The sequence below is a fragment of the Falco naumanni genome, chromosome 7, assembly GCF_017639655.2.
Source record: "Falco naumanni isolate bFalNau1 chromosome 7, bFalNau1.pat, whole genome shotgun sequence".
In the NCBI taxonomy this organism is placed as follows: domain Eukaryota; kingdom Metazoa; phylum Chordata; class Aves; order Falconiformes; family Falconidae; genus Falco; species Falco naumanni.
The window spans coordinates 22,353,056-22,376,994 of record NC_054060.1 but is presented as its reverse complement, the minus strand read 5'-3'; the positions used below and the strand labels follow the sequence as shown (position 1 = coordinate 22,376,994).

General features: G+C 40.9%; 1 protein-coding gene across 6 annotated transcripts in view; it reads right to left on the bottom strand.

Moving 5' to 3' along the window:
• Positions 1–578: 578 nt before the first annotated feature.
• TLN2 (talin 2) overlaps positions 579–23,939 on the bottom strand; it is a 206,463-nt gene continuing 183,102 nt past the window's right edge. For all 6 annotated transcript variants that reach the window (XM_040602224.1, XM_040602223.1, XM_040602228.1 and 3 more), the window contains 6 exons: positions 23,395–23,519; positions 16,576–16,701; positions 13,195–13,257; positions 12,916–13,098; positions 8,382–8,507; positions 579–7,413 (listed from right to left, as the gene is read on the bottom strand). In XM_040602224.1, the coding sequence (XP_040458158.1) occupies positions 7,285–7,413; positions 8,382–8,507; positions 12,916–13,098; positions 13,195–13,257; positions 16,576–16,701; positions 23,395–23,519 (752 nt within the window). In that variant the 3' untranslated portion in view covers positions 579–7,284. The remainder of the gene's footprint in view (positions 7,414–8,381; positions 8,508–12,915; positions 13,099–13,194; positions 13,258–16,575; positions 16,702–23,394; positions 23,520–23,939) is intronic.

Here is a 23,939-nt window from a genome sequence, read left to right as displayed (position 1 = left end):
TGCCACATAATTTTGCCATCTGTGAAATTAGAGTGACTCATTTGTAGTGCTTTATGAACCACAAATAAGGAATGGTCTCTAGCAGCAGAGTATTCTTATTAATACTTGAAACCCACTATGATTATCTTGGGATGGATATGATGGTGAAGGTGCTTCTAACTAGTAGCATGTGGTAAAGCATATGAGCCATGTGTTGTTTCTCTGAGGGTCCAGAACACTGTCATTTGGGAAGTCCCACAAGCATGTGTTTAATCCCATTCAGGTCAAGTTGAGGTAACTACATTGCAGACAAAATATGAAGGACTCTGCTGTTGGTTTTTGTTTTTGTTTTTGTTTTTTTTTTAAATACTACAGGTATGAGCTACAGCATTTGGTGAATGGGGGCATAAATACCTTTTCTGGTTCAGAAACAAGGCTGATAAAACTATTCTCTGGCAGTACATCCTTAATAAAACGCAATGTATTTATTGTCAAACTGGAAAATGTCCAAGACAGTACAAACACGTATTTATAATATACCCACCATCCCAGAACGGACCACTGTTTCCAAGACTTAATCAGGTCAAAAGTTCAGTGACTCATGTTCAAGTAAGTATTTTAATCAGTAACTTCAATTATACAATGCAATTTGCGAAGATCATCAACTATAATGCTGGAAGAAACCTCTACATTAACCTTTTTACTCAGTCAGTTGCACCTTACAAAATACAAACAGCCACAAAGACGACTGATTTTGAACCATATTCAGAGAAGATGGACCATATTACAGGCAATTATTTTAAAACAAAGACTATACTAACAGCCTAGAAAGTACCAAATATTGATGTGTGTGGGACTGAAGATTCCAACCAGTATTTTTAAATGCAGCACTTTAAGAGCAAGAACCATATTAAGAAAATAGCCAGCAACATTTTCTCACTGTCCTAATGCAATATTTTTTCCACAGACTCCAAAATGCTTCTGAGACTCCTAAATTAACATCTGATTTGGTACCACAAGTGAATTTTCATCTTCAAAACTTCTGAACTTGATGTTCCACGTATATTTTTAATAAAGAGATTTTGACTTTATAGAAATACCAGTTATAGGTAAACATGCCAAAAGAAACCCTCTTCACCTGGGATGAATCCTCATAGTGTAGATTTTAGGATGCTAAGAAGTCACCAGCCCCTGTTAACCATTTTTAAAACAAATAAATATACTTGAAGAAGATAAGGACTAGGAAAATAAAATCGTGCTTTACACTATCCAAATTAGGCATGGATAAACCCCACATATTAGTATTTCTTCTGCCACACTAGATGTAACTGACTGACTTGCACAGGTGAAAAACTTAAGTGTATATGCTGTTAAAAGATGCTCCAGGGAGAAAGTCCAGCTCTCACGAACACTCAGAACAAGAGAAAGGGAAAAGCAAAGGAACTTGTGAAGAAAGACAAAGTCAAAAGGGATCCAAGCATGTCAAACACTGTGGTTTGGTTTTTAAGTCTCTCGGCCCTACCGCGCAAGCACGAAGAGTTAACTTCCCTAGAATCTAGTCTGAAGTAGTGCCTACAAAGTTTTCAAAACAAATTAAAATAATGCTGCACAGATAATAAAAGCAGATAGCAAACTTGCCAAATGCTTTTTTCTAGTAGTTTAAAATATCTATTTTAAAAGATTCTAATAGTTTAATTTTAGTAGGTTTTTAATATTTTAAAAAATATTTTCAAATGTTTTAGCCTGAAACACGCCTAGGGCCTTTATAGCCCCCATTTAAATATTCAGCTAAACAACCCTACAAGGGGAGCTTCTGCAATCTTGTTTCTGTCAGGGAGAATACATGGAAGAAAGCTACCAAATAACCACAGACACGATACACATCTGGTGACAGATCCACTTGAGGAGCACACAGAAAGCCCAAAAGATTCCACTCAGACATGAGGGCAGGCGTGCCAGAGCCAGCTCCTGCTGGTAGCAACAGACTAGTTAAGATGCAGCTCTCAGGCACAGATTTCATAGTGAGAGTTGAAGTAGCCCGTGTACATACAGCCACCGACTGCTGTTGAATGAAATGGAAATTGTAATGAATATAAAAGCAAAACTAGCCTCCCCCCCCCCCTAAAAACCCACCACCACCAAGCATTCACCACCCTTGAATAACTGCTGTTTGGCTTTTGTACATATTTATGTGTGGTTTAGATATACTTAATTGTAAGGCTATTGAGTGTCACTGACATACACCACAAAGTGAGCATTGATAGCTTTGTGCAGCAGAGCGTTACACAGGGCATTCTCCTCTGTCACCCGGGAATTCCGCCTTTTCCCAGCCTTGTGGACAGATACACCTTCTGCCTTATTTTGCTTAAGGAACAAACTGATCCTTTGCATGACAACCAGTGCAACACAAGTCACAAATACCTACACGCATGAAAAAAAGGAATTCCTTCAAGGGCTTATTGTTGGTGAAGAAAAAAAAGTAAATTTATTTATATTTGTGGCCAGATAAACACTATACATGCTGGTGTGGCAGCATGACTATGAAGTCCTTTGTGCCTTGCTTGAGGTTACAACTCTAACAGGAAGGGAAGTCATTAAAGTGACAGATGAACCCCCAAGAAATTCCGGCTTAGAATTCCAACACTGTCTTGAACAGAAGGTCCTTCCACTGCAACAAAGTGTACTAATTTAAGAGAAAAGACAAGTCTCTACTTCTTTATTATTTTTAACAAATTAAAGAAGTGACAAAATGGCACTTACTTGTAGCTCAATAAATGACCGATAATAATCTTTGGGCAAAATTAATCATGCTGTCAGATTTGAACTGTCACGGGTACGGCACATGCCCGCTCTAGGACACGGGGTTGCTTCGGCCTGGCCCTTGACCTAGGTCACGTCTGGTGTAGATGGATTCTCTTGTTCGATTTCCCTGGTGCTGAACCACAGCCACCCAGCCCCCCCCCCCCGCAGCACCCACCTGCTGCAGTGGCTGGGCAGACCCCGCGGGCCGGCACCACCTTCCCCACGCCTCCCCCAGCCCGCCACGGCTCAGGCCACCAGGCCAGAGACACCAACGCACAAAGTGGACTCCAACAAGGAAGTATCACATTCAGCGGCTTAACGTGACACCAGGCAGCTGACAGAGGGGGTACTCCGCCAGAATTTCCGTACCGACCAGCGGCTGAAGACGTCGTGCCCCAGTACCAGGCCCTGCTCCTGCCCAGCGCTGACGGAAGCAGTGCGAGTTTGGCAGCGCGTCCCCCTGAGCCCTGCGGTGGAGGCAGGGATGTTGCCTCTCGGGCTGAGGTACATCCCGTGTGGATCTACCCAGCGCCGCACCCACTTAGCAACATTCGCTCGGATCTCGGCATCGCTCCCCACTGAACGATGCGCTGTGCCCAAGGACGGAGTTCACGTGTTAAACGGATCATAGCTCATGAGCCAGATCCAGGCTGTGCACCTGCCTGCCTCTGAACTAACTGTGGCACACGTACTATGGTTAGGCAAAGCAGCAGTTTATAACCGTGGGACTTGTTACTCGCATCACCGAACAGTTTCTGCATTGGCATAAATTCTGTGCTACAGAGATGTATTGTTCCGTTACAGGGCTGGCTGCCCTCTTAGGGCTGGGCTGCAGCTGGTTCAGGCTGACCGGCTGGGTCCTCAGTGTTCCCCACCTACATCCAGGCCTTCAGCAAATCTCACACCTTCCGGTTTTCTTTGCCAAACCCTAAAAAGCCAAACATTGCAGCACTGCAGGGACATAGCACAATATTAAAACACAGATTGCAATAGGAATGACTCAGGCTTTGTGTGTAATGTATGCCACCCTGAAGATGGAAAAGCATGTTTCAGGAATCATAACAGTTAGGGGCAGGTAACTCTCTCTTTGTTAATCATGATGCAGTTACATAAGGACAAAACTTTTACAGTATAAGGCACAAAAATCCCCCAAATTCCAGATCAGTAATACAATAAAATCATGTACGGCAGATACATGTAGCAATGGCACATGCCATACTCCTGGGGTGAATATCGTATCAATTTGGCCTGATTAAAAGCAAAAATGTGCTCATGAGCTAAACATATTTACCTTGAGGAGATTTCTGAGATTATGTATTCATCCCTTCATTAGGAACTAAGTAATGAACATGCAGAAGATGAAAGGGAAAGGGACAGATGAAACAAGAGTCTAGTCTTCAATTTTTGTTTCAAAACTTTTCTTACTTTGAGACTTCTGATGTAGAAAAGTTTAGACAAATTATTTTCCAAACAGTTGGGGAAACAACACTAGACTATTTGTACACAAGCAACTTTGAGGCATTTTGCTTTTAATTTGCATACAATTCCTTAAAGTGAAATCCACATGAAGGGTGAGATACAACAGAGCTCGTTTACCATTTCACAAGTTAACAGAACAAAGTAAACATCTATCCTTCTTATTAACTAGCTTCCATCTCTCACTCCAACTTGTCCCTTCCTGCTGCAAGCCTCCCTGCCAAATAAACGCTTCGACTAGTTCCAAACGCCACAGATGTTCACATGTGGACTTCAGTGGTACTGCAAATTATAACAAGAAAAAAACTGAAATAGTAAGACTTAAGATGTGCTTATAGTGTCTTAATGTTTCCCAAATGAAGACCAAAAATTCAGCGTAAAAAAAATACTTCAGCTGTTCAGCTCGGCTACTCATCTGACTGTGGTTCCTCTACCAAGTGCATAGCTAAGGAGAAAAAAAGAACAATATGTTCTGTCAAATAAGAGGGGGCATTAAATCAGAAGTAGAGAAGTCTCAAAGTAACTATACCAAAATGGATTTCCCAAACAAATTTAGCTGGGACACAATTTGAGCATGCTTTTTCCTTCTACATCCTAATAAAGATTTCTAGCTTTACAATGTCCACACACTGTAGCATTTGAGCAGGCTTTTGGCTTCCTTCAAACTGGCAAATACCATCCCGATCAAAATGGATTACAACAGTATTATACCTACAGTAAAATACTGGCATGGTGCCAAGGACAGCATCATCTTTCTTCATGCTTTAATGAGACCAAATAATAGGTTAAACATAGGTTGAAAGGAAGCAGTTAACAATTCTGTCTGGTGAATCTTTCCAAAAAAGAGATGGGAATGTGAGGCTATCCAGAAAAAGAGCCATAAGCTACAAAGAAGCTGGACCTACCGACAGCAGCAGCAAATCCCTACCACTAGAGCTGTCTTTATTTGGGTCTTACAGCAATAAACAGCAATTTAGCCTTCTGCCTCAAAATTTACAGGAAGCCTCTTTTTTTGGGGTAGGAATTTTTAACATTGAGATGCTGTGACTGCTCACACTGAGTTGAGTGAAGAAAAATCAATTGTGCTGAAGTGGAAAATTACAGAACTCGGAAATGCTCAGCTTTGATGGTAAGGATTTGCATTTGCACACAAGCCTACACATCACTGCACATCTGTCGATGCCAGTGATTCCATTTGGGATTTGCCAATTTTTTCTCTCTCTCTCGTGATTGTGGATTCTCCAGCAACTCTACTGTATCTGAAATAGGTCAGTACCAGAGAAGAGACTCTTAACAATAAAAATATTTGTACACTTCAATATTTATTAATTCTCTAGTCATTTTTTGCTATATATTTAACACTAGTGTGACAAAATTCCTGATAATTATATCTCATGCAGGTAAGTTAAATGAGTTAGAGCTACTAAACTGGTAAACCTACCACTAGGGGGGTTACTTTGGAGTCTACAAGACAAGTATTTCTGCAACAATGACAACGAGGTGGGTATGCGTACAATGTTAACAGGCTCAGCTGAATATACTTGGCAGGTACCCAAACAACAGCACGGCCTTTGCCAGGGCTGGAGCAGCAACGTCCTTTGACCTAAATAGACACTGTTGTTTAAGAGGGCTTGAGTGGAGTTAGAGGCATGTCAGAAGGTTTTGTTAGGAGATTACGGTGTTCTTAGTTAGTCAAATAGTTTAGCTTTTACTAGTTAAAGTTGCTGTGATTTGTGTTCTTTCTTTGACAAGGTAGAATGTGTTACTCACTCTACCCGTGTTGCTGTTGTTTAGGTCACAACAGAGATATGGAGAGCGCACCATACCTTTCTGCAGCTGAAGACAAAACCTGCTGATAGATTGCTGCTATTCCTTCTCTGCAATTCCTTGGTGTGTACGTTTTCATCAATACCAACTATGAAAACAAACTCCCTAGAGTCCAGATTTTTTAAAAATATATTACAGGAAAAGTCTACTTGTAAATTACTTATTCTTTTCTCCTACAATACCCACAGGTTTCAAAACAATATAATTATAAATGAAATTATTAAAAGAATAACAGGAGCTGTGATAGTCTTTTGTTGTACTGGGCATTTCCCTTTTTTTACTAACATACATTCTAACAGAAATCCCACAGTACGAACCAGACAACTTCAATTAAAAAAAACAAAATGCAAACTATTCAGTCCAATGTTAGAGCATGTGTATGTGTGTATAATACTGTAAGAGTAGTCACACATTAGAGGTATATAATTGAAACAGCATTTTCCTTCATGAACCTGCTATTACTGAGGCAGTGACAAGGTTTCCATTTCTTTGTTTTCTGAGCTCTTTAAAGAATGGCTATTGCCACATTTTGTAAACCTAAATACTGTACAAGTAGAAGCTTGTTGGTATCAGGTAAGGAGTAATACTACTAGTGCAAACAGGTGCAGAGACAATTCCTCCAGTTTCAGGGTGAACCAGCCATATAACACAGAGAGGACAGGCATCTTCTTCAAACCCACACTCATGCATGTTTCTCCACTCAGACATACACCCTTCTCCATCTTGGTCTTCTTTTTACAAGGGTAGTTGGGGGAGAACCACCAGCTCATGTGATATTTATCATATGAAAGATTTCTTGACTGTTTTCCTATCAGTATTATGAATGTTTTATAACAAGTCAAGGAACGATAAATACCTCAAGCATCAGGAAAGTGACAATAATACTGACTTAGTATCTTTAGTAAAAAGTGAAACATTCTCTCCTGAGATATAAGTCAAGGAAGGAACAGGAATGATGAACCTAACACTGTACCATTATTTGATGATCATGCACCTCAGCTGACCAGATGAGAAAGAACAAGTGTTTATTGCCCTCTGCTCATCCAAAGCTATAACAGGCAGTTTATTTAGGTAAGTGCTTGGCATACCAGAATGTTGTCAAAGCAGTTCTCACTGTACTGTCTCCCTTTAGCTTATTTCTTTAAAAGAAAAGAAAAAAAGAAAAAAAAAAGGAAAAAAAAAGACAAAAATCTCAGCAGGTTAACCCTCATCTTCTCTCAGCTCTGTGGGTAGAAATTTGTATTGCTGTTGGCGGATCTGAGCCAGCTTTTTCCTTGCCTCTTCCAACTCTCTTTCCTTCTTCAGCATTTCTTCTTGGGCTGCAATGATCTAGAAAACAGAAGTATGAATTATGATAGCAAGGAATACTGTCTGTAAAACAAGATTTCTTTCTCTATGACACCAGTCACAGATAGACCTTGAGCATTCTTCAGAGAAGCACCAAATTTCAATGACTTTGGCAGGAATTGTTCAAATTTTTCCAGATTTCAGGACTATGCCATCAAGAACAGTATTGTATCCCCACATTTCTTTAAAAGGACAAAAAAAAAAGAAAAAAAGAATCTACCAGCCTAGTTTTACCGTACATCCAAGATGGATTTCATAGTGCTGTGCTCCCCCAACCTTCATCAGGGTGAGGGGTTAGCACATGTCTTAATGTTTGAGTGACAGCAAAATTGAACACTCACTACTGCAGGTACCCACAGTATTCTCCTGCATCTCAAAACGCCAAAGGAAAAATGACAGTGCTACAGACATGCAGAAATGATAAATTTCAGTATCTTTTAAGTTGTGACCACAGTATATGGTGTTACTCATTCATAACAGTGAATGCAGAAGTTGGTACAACCTCAAAGCCTTGGAATCTATTCTTAAATAATGTTATTATTTCTTCATATTTATTATGGTCACAGTAACAAAATGTCATCAGCCTTCTCTCTCACTCTCTATTTCTTTGATTGTATACACACAAAACTAGTGTTCCATTAAGGCTTGGGAATATTCAAAGTACATAACAGAAGTCTGAAAAGAACCATTAACTTCACCAGAACAAAACGAGAAAGATATTGGACAATGGTAACTGCTATGACAGTAAATGCTTTAACGAAGAAGTGTAGACATTTTAACATCACTTTGCTGTTATGTCAGTGGTTACCTAACGGTGAGGCATCACAAAATTTATCGTAATTTCTACACAGATTTTTCCAGCCTGCAGCGCAGCAGATGGACATTATAACACCACGCTGTGTTTCTGTGACAGCTTTTCTCTGTTTTACTTCTTGGATGATTGTACCAACCTGAGCAATGCCACCCACAAACTTTGTTTTGACCACAACGTCATCATCCTCTGCTTTCCCAAATGCTGCTTTTTGGGCCGCCCTGACCAGATTGTCTGATGCTCGCTTGACAGCATTTCCTGCAGCCTTTGAAAAAGACAAAAGAAATTTAGTATTAAAAAACCGAAAAAGCTTAACTAACATGGATTCATTCATCTGACCACCAAAACTGAAACTTCTTTGCTATTTTAGCTATTTGCTAAAACTACACAGGAAAGGCGTGTTTTGTTTTGGTTTTCGCAGTGAAACCCAAATTAATCTTTCAAAATCAACAGTACAGAGAGGAACACAATTCCTTTATTTAAGAAGCTGGAAGTTGGGAAAGTCACAAATGAGATTTTAGTTTGAAATAAAACAGTGGATAAAATTGCATACAGTTATGTTATGCACTTGATCAGATTTTTTTTTTTTTTTGAGGAAGAAAAAGAGAAATTGAAAGCTAGTGCATAAAGAAACATTTTAAGGCAATGAAGTTGTTTAATGGACTTTCACCACAGCTGTGATTATCTCACATCTAAACTTCTATTTCCTTAAAAATCCTCAGACTTCTAAAGATCAACAGTCAAACATTTGTAATACATTTTTTGTTGTCTAAACCGAGTTGTGTCAGCAATTGTGCATCAAAAAGAGACAGGTACTAAGCCACCTGCATTCTAATGTTGGCAAAGCTGTTTCTGCTATACTGTGATACGTATGTGGCAGCAGAGGTTCCACACTGCAGGCTCAGTAATGGCCATGCCCACAGGCACTAGTTTGATGGATACAGAGGAGAACACCAGAGTGGCCCTGGAATCTCCTGTGATACCCCTGGAGGTGAGTGGAAGAAGAGTCCTTGTCATAAACAAAACGCAAACCTCTCTTCTCCTAAAGCTAAAAGATGGAGCTGGCACCATGTACACCCTGCGCCGACCCAGGGCAGTAGTAAGGGCTCAGCACTGTCAGGTCTGGCACTGGATTTGCCCCAGCGTACCGGCAGCTGGGGAAAGCAGCAAAAAGCTGGCTCTGGGAGAATGGTCCCTGGTTTAATGGGTACTGTATATGGGGACATAAATGAGATCTTTTATATACCACTAGCAGTCCTTTAAATTTGTGAGTCCCAGATAAGCCTTATGTCTGATATTTTGTATTTTAAAATGGTTTATATAAAAATATGACCTATGCCTCCTTCTTGGCTCTTACTGGAATCCTTCTCCTTTCTACCTCTTTTTATCAATGTCTTTTCCATCTATTCATCAGTGTCAGGACAGCAGCAGGAAAAGAAACTTCTGGGCTGATGTGGACTTAGTGCTAAGAGGGGTCACGGCTCACTCATTCTGAGGGACTGCCTGGGGGACCTGGCTGTATGTTTTCTACTTCATTATACATACAAATACTGAAAGGTGGGTCCTCAAATGTATTTCAAAGTGCTTTAGCAAATAAACAACTTTAGAGAATGAGACAGGGCACTGTTCAGAGATATTTCCACCTCCTGAGCAAGAGGAACACCTAGATCACCTGTTACTGTGAGTAAGTCTTCAGTGCACAGTGGAATGCTATGGAGAGGTATCTTATTTAATTGTGAGGAATTTAGCTGAGATACCAGAAGAAACATGTTATCAAAGTTCCAGCAGTAACATAGCCTGGTCAAAGCAACATGAATTTATCCCTACTCAAACTGACTTCTGTAACACTGCACAGCATTACTTTGTACCAGGTACCCTCAAGAGCAACTGAATACTTCATGAAGAGAAGGATGCGAATGGTTAAGTCTTGCTAGAACCCCCACCCTGGGAAGGTGCCTACCCTGTAAATAAAATTTGAGACCTGTGTGCTACAGGAATGAATTTGTATGTCATTCAGCTGATCCTACTGTGTGGATTTAAACCAGCTGAAGCAGGTTGGGACAGACATAGTTATAGCTGTCCTAGTTTAATCTGCCCAAGAACCGTTAATTAGACTAAAAGTTTACGTGGGGTCAAGGAGGACTGGATAAATTAAAAGGAGAAAACCGATGAGGCTTACTAAATGTATAGAAACTGCAACTGGCTTGGGAAGTTCCCAAGGTGAAAATGCTTGAAATCTAAGAACGTAGTCAAGAAGAGTTTCACGCATGCTTACCCTGTTCTTCCTTGCTTCTCTAAGCATTTCCTAATGGCCACTGCTGGAATCCAGATATAGATTGGGCTTAATGAACTTTTGGTCTGACCCAGTAAGGCTTTCTCATATTAAACCCTAAACCCTAGTATTTAACAGCAAATCAGTCAACAACACGAATACACAACATCAGTGGTTTCACAATGTGCAGGAAAAGGGTAGGTACTTGCAACGTTGTGACAAGCAGTGAGAGAGAACAGGAGAAGAGTTCTCTGTCCTGTGGCTCCTGATGTCCCCAGGTGTCCTGGGTGCTGAGAACACTTGTTCCCACACAGGCCACTGGCAAAGACAGCCTGCTCGCACACGCTGGAGACACAGCGGCACGAGGAGGGGAAGGCACATGGGCCAGTTCTGAACCTGCCCCCTACCCCCGCAGCCCTATTCCACATTCCCAGTTTCATCTCCCTTTCAGCTTAACTCTCTTCCCACCCGAAATGACCCAAGGACAAATTATTTGAAATTTGCTCTGCTCAGTCTGGATCTCATCCACAAGAGAACAGAAACATTTCCATTTGTTTCATTAAGTTTTGGAACAGCCTCTGTAACAGTGCGTTCCAAGTCAGCATTCATAGGAAATGCAGCTCAAACGTCCTCTCCCAGAGCTTGCCGTTGTTTGTGGGGTGGGAAAGAGAAAACTAATATACTCAGACTCCTGACCTAACCTATTGATCAAAGCTATGTGAAAATATTTGTGCTGGGGGCAAAGCCAGCTCAAAAGCTTCAGTAGTTTTGGCAAATCCACCAGTAAAAGTATTCAGTAGACATCAACTCACTGGTTTTGCTATGATGATAAAGGACATTATTTCCAAATGCAACTTGCTTTTCCCTTCATTATTCATTTTGGAACTAATATGAAGGTTGTTAAAGTGGCGAAGTTCAATTTCAGTCTGTGCTTGGGCTCGTTTCCTCTTCACATTCCCTTCCAACTTTTCACACTCCATGTCTAATAATATTAGTCTACAGTGACTGAGTACCCTGAGTTTCCTGGCAGAGCTGAGAAAACAGTCTCCTGTACTTGCTTTTGTTCCTGTTTCTATTATTTGTTCTGCATTTAAAATTCCTTCAGACCCATCCTGGCATTCGGCTATGAAAGTGCAGGTTGCATTACAGTCTGAACCATCTTCCAGGTACTGGTACCTCTCTCACCCTCAGACCCTTGACAAAGTTGATCTATATGAATCCACTGTAAAGCACTAAACCCATCTCATCCCTAGGATAACATTAACATGTTTTCTGTAGAAAGAGATTTGTCACGCACTCATACATTTATTTTTTCCTCCTAAATATTTAAACCCTTTTTCTACTTAGAAAGAAAACAATTATATCAATTCTTCTGGCTCAGACAGTCATTCATACGCATTTCTGTTGCACTTGATTCTACCTATCTGTGCACGAACTGTTGAGTGTCCATCTGTGCAAATAAAAGAAAAAGGGGCAATTTCACCATCAGCAAAGATGCTCCACGTTAGTGGTATGAAAACAGGAGCTGAAATAGTTCTTACATTCCTGACTGAGCCTGCAGGACAGCATATCAGAGAAAGCCGCAGCAGTTTTTTAAATGAACACCCTTAAACAAGACTTCCAGAGACATTAGATTTTACCTGTTGTAACACTGTTAATTCAGTAATAGTTCAAAAAGCAACGTGAAATGGATGTGTAATGTAAAAGGGAGTCAGTTTCATATAAAAAAGTTAAATCAGACTTCAGCTGAGATGTTGCATCACCTTCTGTTCTTGTTTTTGTCTGACAATGTTTCTCCATTTTAGAAATGTTCTATCTACAATTGCTCTCTTGACTCCTAGAAACAAAGGAAACCTGACCACAACCCAGGCTGGCACTTAGGCAAGTACTCTGCTGAGGACAGGCATAACCTTGCTAAGGTCAGGAGAATACTCCAGTGCTACCAAGTTAAGTGTGTTTACCTCTTCACAAGCTCACCGGGAGTCTCACTGAACGCAGAACAATGGCACAGAAACCATACTCACTGACTACAAAAAAGCACGTAGTAAACGCTCGCAGCTCATGTGTTCCTGTGGCTTATCATGAACATGAATCTATCAGTATTGCACCTAACCCGGGGCTTGGCACAGGCCAGGCGAAGTTTGCATCTGTCAACATCTTTTAAAAATGAAAATAAAACCAAGCAATGAAGCGAGCTGTAGCTGCTGCTGAATAGTGACAAATGCAAAATCACATCATCCTTGGATGAATGAAAGTGCCCCAGAATCCCACAAGGAAGAAAAACTGAACAGAATTCTGAAAAATCAAGAAACTACTCCTAAAATCTGGGCTTTGTTCACAGTGTTAAGATAGCGTTTACGTAACACTGCTATGGCTTTTCAGCAGTTAAGAACACAAGTACCTGTAGCCTCCTCATGGCTTCAGAGTCATGATCAGCCTTCACTTTGCAAGCCACAAGCAACTGCGCTGTAGAAGCTGCCACTTGTTTGGCAGATGAGATGAGTTTCTCCTCACTGGCATGACCTTGCACTGAGGCATTAGCTGCTTCACAAAGATTGCTGGTTGCAGCTGCCACCATTCGGGCCTAGGACACATTAAAAAAAAAAAGTCTCTGCATTCTCACAGGATACCATTTCTTCAGAGAAGGTACTAGTGTTGCTTAAGACAAGCGGTTACTCACAGCGGAAATAAGTCCCTGAGACCACTGTCCATCATCAGCTGCATTTGCAGGGATCGCTCCAACCTGAAAAAACAGTTCAGAGATGGCTTACAATGAAACTGAAAACACAATTGCTTTCTCTCAGATTTAGATTAAGTTATCCGTGAAAAAAGGAACACCTGCACCTGTGACGGTGCCCAGCACATACATTTGGATTTTCTGCTTCTGTAAGTTAGCTGTCAGAGTAAGCACGCTTCCAGCACCCCCCTGCCTGCTCACGCAGCGTCCAGCTCGCTATGCTGCTTGAATTGCCCCGTCCTTGGAACGTATGTAGGAATCCCAGAGCAGTGACTGTTGCAGCTGAGACTTTGGCCTAAGCAACAGTTGAAACAGCAGCTCCTAATCTCCTGGTCTTTAAAATGACGTATTTCTGCCTCCACAACACATTGGGATTTACATAATTCCTGAATCTCTTCTGATTCTGGCGCTATGGGAAGGTACAAACCAGAAAGCTCCTCAGGGAAGCCCCCTTACTGCCTTCATGCCTGATAACGGCATTCGAGGAAAGCAGCCTGTTTTTCTATACCGCTTATCCACTGAAGCGTTCATGGCATCAGCAGTAGCAGCAACAACCAGGAGACTGTTCTCTTCCCACATCAGATGAAAGTAACAAAACAAAATCCTACAGCCGGTTGCCAGCCCCCCACCCCCAACTGCCTGGATCTGAGAGATTTTGAGAGAGAAGCTGGAAGATGTGAAATGTAAACATGGTCTAGACACTTGTTGTATTTGAAAAGAAATGGAATCAGGGATTTATGCATAATGAGGATCCCAAGGATCACAATCAAATCCATATGTGTAGCACCAACATAAACAGAAGATGCATTCTCTCATAGCTATGGGGACACTTCCATATAACTGAGAAATCAGTTCTACAAAAGAATACAGCAGGTCCCTGAATTCTTTAGGTTTCAAGGTTTTCTTGCCTAATCGTCCCCAGAAAATGTATTTTAAGTAGACCACAGATGAAGGAATCTAGTTACTGGTGTCTGAATTATGTGTGCTTGTGCGTGTGTTAGTGAATGAACAGGGGGGTGATGTGGAAGGAGACAGTTCCCAGATTTCATGTATACTGCAGAAATGGAAACAGTTGCCTAACGTCAAATTGATTTTTTTATAATATCACAGGGGAAAGTAGTTTCACTTAAAATTTCTTTAGCAAACTCTTCAACTACAATATTGCACCAATTTGCCCTGTAGATACTTTCACAGCCTTTACCAAGCAATGTCAGAAATTTATTTGGGACAAGAACGTGCGTGGTTCACATACATCCATGCAGTTGGGTAAGAATTTCCCTCCGCCTTTTTATACAAAATAAAAAGGTTACCGAGGAATCTAAGCCAACAGTCAGTACCATTCACTCTTCAGTACTGAGGCAACGGATGTGGAGCAGATCAAACTTGTCCCTCCTGCCTATATGCCAGCTATGCTCTTCTGGAAGGAGCCCATACCACATGCCTCAGAAGGTTTTTATGAAAACAAAACACTTCCCCCAATACCAGTAACAAAATCTTCCCACCAGGCTGGAGCCATTTGCTATGGGCAAGATTTTGGCCAGTCATTTTAGAAGCCAGCCTCCTGTGCTTGTGGCAGACTTGGAGATACAGGCTACCACCGACCGCAGTCAGAGGACACCCCATAGTGACAAGTACCTAAGCACCAGTAATTAGTAAAGAAAGAAAGAAAATGGGTTAGGGTTTCATTATTTCAGAAGTATCTTAATGGCTTTATTTATTTGTGGAGAAGTATCATAATGAGAGGATGTGCCACAAACAATTCTGAAGTTTGATGTTTCATTAAATTTTAATTCTGGTTGGGATTAATTTCTTCCCTATAAGACCACAGTATTATTTGCAGATCCTCCAAGCAGGCAAGAAACCACCAGTAAAAAACATTTGCTGCAGAAATTCCTGATCTGTTACGAAATTTCTATAGAAGAGTGACAGATAATGCACAATGGATAAATTCAGTAAAGCAGGCTGAACAGATCTGTGAATACACTGTATTTGCCATGTGTGCTTCTATCAGAACAGCAGGCTGCAGCTTTCCTCAAACGGCCAGATTAAAGTGGGTTTAGCCATCACCTGAACCTGGATAGAACAGGATGCAAGTGCTGTTATAGCCTCCGTCTGAGACACAAACAGAAATGTAACTGTGGGAGCAAAGAAGCCAAAACCACCCGAGGGAGATTCAGGGCTGCTACCAGTATAGATATATATTCTGTATTATTCTGTGTAGCTTTACGGTTGTGGTGGTGAGGAAAGCAAAGCAAACTGTATCTGTCATCATGAAACTAAGAGTGGGTCTTATCACATAAAAGCAGACTGCACAATAATCTAAGTGAAGCAGGTAGTTAAAAATTCTCATTTTTTGGACTGTCTCCACAGCCAGATTTCAACAGGTGTTACTACTATCCCATTTTATGCCTTATTGATTAAGTTCCACAGCTATGGTTTATGGTGGGTCTTCTCAAGCAGTTACATCACTGTTGTTCTGAAATGAGTGCTCTGTGCTCCTGCTGGAGCTCAAAGCACAAGCTCCCCAGGAATCCCAGCTGAAGTGGGCAGCACAGCACTTCTATGACATGATCCATGACACAGTCTGCTCAGAATAAAGAATTAGATGAAATTGGAAGCCGTAACTATACAGCAATGATCCCATAACAAATTGTTCTAACAGGCAACGTATCTGTTGGATGTCCAGATTTTAAGTTTCAAAGTATATTAACAGGGACACCCCCCCCCCCCCCCCCCCCCGTGATAGATATGAAATGAATTACAAAGACCTCAATGCTGACCAGACCAAAAGGACGACATGTTACAAGCACTCTTTCCGTTGGCCCCAACAATAATTACAAGCACGTCCACTTAAATGTAGTGAATCTGCATGCAGGCCTGTGCTCCCATTGAATCAGCCACCAGCGCACTGAGGGCTCAGCTCTGAGGCTCAATGCTGTTCTGGTCCAGAGTGGTACTGTATGCTGCGACGTTTGGTTTTAGATCCCCAAGCTGTCTTGCAGGACTATACATTGCTAGCTTGAATCACAGATCTTCATGAAATGAAAAACCCCCACAGACACAACACCTCCCCACAGCTAAAACATCTGAAGAGCCAAGCACTTGATTACATGTGCGAGGTTTAAGCAAACATAATTGCGTTGTGTTTTTTTTACACAGAACCAGGCCTGGGCCATGTATTGTGATGAGCAATGAAAAGATTTACATTTTCACTAGTTGTTCCCGAGCTCCTTTCCTACTGTTTTAACAGAGGACAGTTAAGAGGCTAGATTCAGTTTTGATGCTTTCCCCCTCCTACTGTTGCTACTTGTCCTGTTTACCCACCTTTCCCTGTGCCACCAGTTCTCTCTGGGCTGCTGAAGCTGACTTCACGAGGGCACTGGTAGCAGCTGCAATGGATTTAGCTGCTTCCAGGATCTGTTCTTCGAAATCCAGAGTCTCATCTGCTTGCTATAACCAAGAAAGAACAACGTCACACATTATTCACCTGAAAGCAGTTGTATTTTCAAGATTGAGGACACACACAAAGTGAGACAAGAAGATTTTGGAATACATCTGCAAATTCAGTAAGACCTACAGCATCATTTTCTGCAAAGGAGTTTCACGTGGACTAAAGCGGGGAGTCAGCATAAGTGGATTTACATGCTAAGTTGCCCCTGTGGCTGCTCACACATGAAACTGAGTATCGCACAAGATACTTGAAGAACCGCCGCCAGCTTTCTAATACATTACCTCCACTAGGGCTACTCAAAACTACATTCAGGCAAGTGCAGGTTTGAAAAGAAATTCTTGTTTTTCCATATCAAGGTTATTTTTGTAGTGCTATAATACTGGCTTCCAGGATCACTAAACTAGGTGGAGCATTTTCTGAACACTTAAAAGACTTAAAGCATTAAAAAAGAACAGTGATAAACGTATATTGTCTCATTCACCTGTACTAAGAAATGTAGCGCAGATACCAAGCAAGCACATAGGTTTAAGAGCTTTTGGTAAGAGCTGTCATTTCACAGAGAGCAGCAGTGTGAAGCAGTCCAGTTTAGTCATCTTGGAGATAGGAAGTTCCAAAGGTCTGTCTGGAACACTTCAGTCATCCAAACGTGTCTTTCAACAAGCATGTGCAAACAGACATCAGCTGTTCCTAATGCCGTTTCTTGCTATTTAAATGCAAGTCTATTGTTCCATAAAACAACTTCCCTGGCTTTCTAATCATTTAAACAAATAGTGAAAACATTTATCCATTTAACATGCTTACTACCTTCTGAACAGTTCACAAAATAGAGATAAACGGTTATTGCTGTTTTCAACAGAGTCAGGCCTGGGCCACATATTCTGACTGTTTTTTATAAAAATAACCCAACAGAGTGTATTTTGTTTGCGGTCAGATCACAAGCCTACCAGCTCCCAAAGCAGAACCACCAGCAGGGCTGGCGGCTGCAGCACCAGGACAGACCATCTTGTGAGAGATGAGCCTTTTGAAACACGCGTTTCTTCCAACTTATGTAATCACAGCATTTTTGTGTCAAATAACTAACTTTAGGGTCGCCAGCTAAGTGGGCTTTGAGTTAGAAAACTGAGCACTTCATCTGCAAGTCTAAGTGCATCCATCTAAATTTAAATCAGGTTTATTTCTGTTACTGCAATCTAATTAAATAGTAGTAAATTATACAATAACAAAAGATAATTATGAGTAATTAAAAATCCTTACAAAATGGCAAACCAAGCAGTGCTCAGTCCCATAGCACTTCACATAACTACACATAACTAAAAAGTCCAGGAGATGAAATTGTAGCACCCATAGACACCAGAAAAACTGAATAATCTGAAATAATAACTAGCATGTAGATTGTTTGTCACTTTAAATTTTTTCTTGTCCTTTAGGAAAAGCCACCTAATTCAGGGAAAAGCGAACCAAGTCTTGCCTTGCTGTGGGGCTAATCCCATCAACTGAAACATGTGTCCTTGTAATAACAGTATAAGAAATCGCTTCGTAAAGCGAGCAAGTCATGGTCCACATGAATTTTTGGCAATGCTTGCAATGTAACATCACAACCATTATTACATCTAAATGGGAATCACATTGGTCCTGAATTTATGCAACAGGCCTCAAGTCATATTTATAAAACTCTTGCTTCAGTCACAGCATCATAAAACCGAAGCGGCTATACGGAATTCAGTATAGTCAGGTTTCTTTTCATTATTAAAATAGATGTGTTGTTGACTTTGATTTAAGTTGACTGAAGACTTAAACTGCAGTATCAACAGAAGTACCACTGGATGACAGTCAATTTAGCAGACTTACTGCACTTCTGTCTAAGCCTCTCTGTTACATAAAGTTCTAAAATTTTCATTTCCAACATAACAAAACATATTGTCTGTATTATTCTTTATATGTCAGCATTATCAGGAATTCAAACCTAAGTGAGCGAGCATTTCAGTATCTGATTATTTATCATAAAGACAGCGTCATTCTTTTGTAAAGTTTAATAAAATGCCCACGGCCGTACTCTAACCTATTAGGCAGCTGTTATGTGCCCAGATGGGATTCAATTTTTGAAAAACCATTCACCAAACCCAGGGTGAAGTAGCTGTTTGAACTTAGTTCAGCACAGTGAGCAAACTAAATATTGCACGTAGGTGGTAAGCAACAACAACAACTTTCAAAGGGAACGCAGAGAAATCCAATCTGCTAAATCCGCCCCATGTGCTAAATTAATTCTTTCCAATTATATTGAAATTTGAGGGGCAGGAAGAAAAAACCACACCCCGAGTTCCTCAAACCTCCAAATCCTCCATTTCCTGTTATCTCACAACTTCTTGTATTTCTGGAAAAAAGTTTTCTATTGACAGTTGATCCCTTCTGTGAAGAATTTATTTCTGAACCAGCCTTACACAGCACTCAAACCGTAGAACTTCTGAGTTTTCATCTTTCCTGACAAATCTTTGTTTTCCAGTCCTTCCCTGCAGTTTTCCCTTTGGCACCCTCGGGGGTGACATCTAAGGGCAGGACACCCATGTGTGCAACAGGGAGCAGGCACGCTGCTCGCCCAGCGCTGCGGGTCCGCCTGCCCGCGCCCTCCAACATGCAGTCCTGAGCCACAAGGACATGCAGTGGTCCAGGCTGCGCACAGCAAAACGCACTAAAAGAGCGTCCCGCTGCTACCCATTCTCATCATTAAAGAGTGTGTCCTGAGCTGGCTGAAGTTCACACTCATCAGCAGTACCCTCACAACGTGTCAGTTCACTGTCTTCATGAACAAAGTTAGGAGCAACAGTGTGACACACGGCAGAAGATGTCACCTTGTAAGGTTTCAGTTACTTGGGTCTCTGTAGAAAACCATATCTATGAGACAAGTGACCAGTCTCTTCCTTTCGTAATCCCCGTGAAGATCAGCATCTCCTTGTCCACAAGCTTAAACTAATAAGCTGCTACTGACTATGTATGGCTATAAATGAACTGGAAAATGAAGTCCCCAGAACAGACAAACCAAAATTATCAGGCTAACTACAAAGTCCATAGCATGAAATATCCTGACGACATCAATTGTGCCATTATAAAAAAAAAAAAAAATTGAGATGTTTTTATACTGTATTTTAACCAGTTTTCTATAGCATCTCCATTATTAGGGGCAGCATAAGTGAAGTCAGGGTTAATAGAAGAACAAATGAGCCCCCAAATCTCATTGCTAAACAGCAGAAAAAAATTACAAAAGACAAACCATTTTATTTTGAAGCAGCTCTCATCTTCTATTTCATTAAGAGAAACCCAATATGTCTAAGTTACTGCACTGAGCCATGGAAAACACAATAACCATTTCAGTGAAAGTCAGTTCTTGGCACAGCTGCTGCTCGCTGTCCTAAAGGCCCCACACAACTCAGAAGTCCCTACAAGAGCAACTCTACTGATAAAGGAGCACCTCATATATGCATTTTAAATCAGATTAGATTAGGAGTCTACAGGAAGTCTTCTAAACCTGCTTGTGAGTGAATGTACTCCTTCATATTGCCTTCTACTATGTTAAAACCCCCGGAGACAGGACAGGACACTGTAGGAATATGTTTGATATATAGTTGGATTAAATAACAACCTAATATATCAAACATATCACACAGAGTCCTGCAGAAAAAGGCATCCAGGTTTGATTCATCTTGGGAGAAAAAAAAAAAAAAAAAAAAAAAAAAGAGGACAAACTGCTGAAATCTAACAGCAGAGAACTCTTATTTACTGCTAAAGACACTTGTGTTTGAAGGCATAAGCCTGCATAGAAGCATGAAGAGCTACCAACAGACTGCGGTAGGTACAGCAATGCTCTCTACTGTTGTACCTCATCTTTCTCCTTAAAAGTGTTCATTTTCCAGTATTAGCAAAGCGTGTAGTTTTTATTAGACAAAATGTTCTTCTTCATCAAAAAAATACTAATTTGGGGGGTTTGTCAGCATACAGCCAGTAGCATATTTGCGTAACAGGAGGAACATGTGGCTGCATTGGCAAGACACTTGACCCTCCAAAAATGGAAAACAGAGAGGGGGGAAAAATAATAAAAGACTCCACACTCTGGAAAAATGTAATTGTAAATTTAATTGTATTTAAAGGAAATACAACAGCCAAAACTTGTTTAGTAAACAGTAAAGATCTCATTGCTTCACAGATCATTCCCCACCTTGACCACTGCAATAAGGAGGGTGAATAGGTTTTGTGTTACGGGGAGTACTAACAACACCTACTTAGGAGAGTCCTCAAAATGGTTGCAAGACAAAAGCTCAGCAGATGGACAGATATTAACAGAGTATCAATGGGGCAGTGGGCTAGCAGACTGAGCGTTTTTAGGAGCACATTCACCAGCAGCCAAACGACCAGGACTTAAAGCAAACAGAATATGCATAATACGATAAACATGGGCAGCATTTGGTAGGTCTGTCTTACTAGAGATTGCTCTCTGGGATAAGATGATTCCCAGTAGTGGAAAATGAAGACATCTCATGCTATTGGTCTCAGTTTAAGACATCAAGGGGGTATGATAGGTGCAAAAATATGAAGAGAAAACAAGGAAAAGAATTTTAAAAACACCAAAGTATGTGAAAAAATTAAGGTAGTGCAACAAATGAGAAAAACCCAGACAAACTGGAACACACAAAGATGAAAATGTCAAGCCTAAATCAGATGACTCCCACTCCCTGTCCCAAAAACAGAAGCTTGCCCCAAAACAGACAATCAGCCACCAATTAATAATGATGAAGATGACAGATTTCCTGCAGACAGACTATTCTAAAATTACCAACTAAGGACTTCTCTGCAAGTTCACTTGATGATGACTATTATTAAAGCAGAATATTGCTCTAGCTGGACCAGTGGTCTGTTCCATTGTAGGAGACCACTACCATTCCTGCATTTCATAGACTAAGCGTAAGAAAAATGGACGGTGTCATCCCCCTCAGCTAAGTCTAGGCATTCACACTACAATGCCATGCTTGTTGCCAAAGACGAGCATCAGAAAGATGGAACCTGTTCAAAGCAGGAAATCCTGCTCTGGGAGGACACAAGCTACAAGTTTTCAGCAGAAAAAGTGGCATTTGAGCCACTCTGTGATCTCCCTAGTACCTTTGATGTGTATTACAATCCATACTGTGAAAGGGATTAAACATCTAATAAAGGATGTAAAGGCTGTTTAAAGCCCGAATTAAACAAACAGTTGGATATGAACTTTAGTTTCAGCAAATGACAAATAAACAGAGCAATAAATCACGGGCAGACTGGATACTCAAATTAACATGTTAAATGAGGAGCAGGTGTGAGATCTGTATTCACTGGGCAATTACAATGACCCTGGAGCAGCTTAGATGTTGGAAGGAAACTGCTCCGCGGTTCCCAGGCAACTCACATATGCTATTGTGCAGCGATTGTATAGAAAAGGTGATGGAGGACTCTTCCTCTCCTCAGACTCAGCCTGTGTCCTCTGCTCTGTAGAATCTCATTATAAAGGACCATTTTTCTTTATAAACAAAATGGATGTACTTGTTAAAAAATGCAGGACAAAGAACATTTCTTTTTCATGAGCTAATTTATTCCCATCACTAGGCAGGGGGGGTGAGGGGGTGGGAAGTCCTCAAAGAGTGAAGCTACCAAGAACTATTTCATCTGATGTTCCTGAATGACAAAATGCCACCCTGCACTGAAAACAATCATCAACACTGAATGTTCTTGAGGCCCTGCTTTTCAGAAAGACTTCTCATTAGCTTTACTTAGAAAACAGTTTTGCACCTACAAAGCAGCATAAACAGGGAAATAGATACCTAGTCCTTTCCTGAAGTCAATTACAAAGCCAAAGCATGATTTTCATTTTAAAGAGATGCAATTCTAGGCAACATGGTAATTTCTTCTAAAACCTGCCTCCTATTCCACACTAGGCAAAAGGCAGCAATTGTCTGTGATCCGGCTACGCATACAACTGTAAGGAACAGCAGTTTCATATATTCCCTCTGTACCATGCATGAAAATGGTTGGCTTAATTTTATATAATATATTCAGAGACACGTTTGAAATGACCTGGCAACATGCAACACTACTTGCTTTCATAATGAACTGTAATTTATTTTCCTGCAGGAATATTAAATAGAAATGGTCATACCACATCTCTGATCTGATCCTGAAGTAGCTACTCTTTTAGCATGGCACAAAATGCTATATTTTTAATCTTAGAAAATCCTGAAGGTCTTTTGCATTCTGTTGAACCCCTTCTGTGTTGCCGCCGCTTTCTCCTGCTATACTACACACATTCAGATGAGAACAAAGGGTCTTCAAAGGAAAGCAAGTGAGATTGACTTTTCACATCAGTATAATGTGTTTGGAAACAGAAAAGTAATTAATCAACAGTAATGATACTGTAACTCTTCAAAGCATTTCTAACATTTGGCTTTTCTTCCTTTGCTCGCTCATGGCTCGTGCTTGACTCACTCCCTGAAAAGCATCTTTTCACCCTCTTCCTTCAGAGGTCCCATCCCATGCAGTGTCTAGTGGCACTGAGGCTGATGCAAGGTTTGATTGTTTATACCACTATCATGGACAGTAACAAAGTATGCACCGACATATGGGCTATATGCATCTTCCGCTTTATTAACCTCAAAGAAACAACGGGGACGGACACTCACCTTTGGCTTGGCTCTTGGTTTCAGCTGCTCTAACTTCTTTGCTGCAGCCTCAATTGATGCTGCAGCCCCTAGTAGCTCTGTCTCTGCAATGACTGTTGGGTCTTCTGGATCCACCCACTCTGTCCCTGAAATTAATGGAGATGAAGACAATAACTTCAGTGCCACTGTGAGCTGCCATTCAAACAGGGTGATTCACAATCACACTTCAAGTGTCAGATATGGAATGCACATTGGAGAAAGCGGATTTTAGCACCATCATGACACAAAAGCACTGTAGTTTATGCCACTGAGAGGAAAACGTAAGTCAGAGTGAAAAAAGTACTTAGCAGGATAATTCTGTTCTGAAAGTAACTTAAGAACTGTGTAAGCAAAGCAACTTCAGAAAAGGCTACTGTCCATACGGGAAACAAAACTAGCTGTCACTCTGCTTTTGCTTATCAGAGCTCTTAATGAGAGGGTTTCTAACTTGACCAAGTTGTAAGGTACATTGAGAAGTCTGACAGAATGGTAAAGAGGACGTGTTACAGACAACAGAATCATCCATA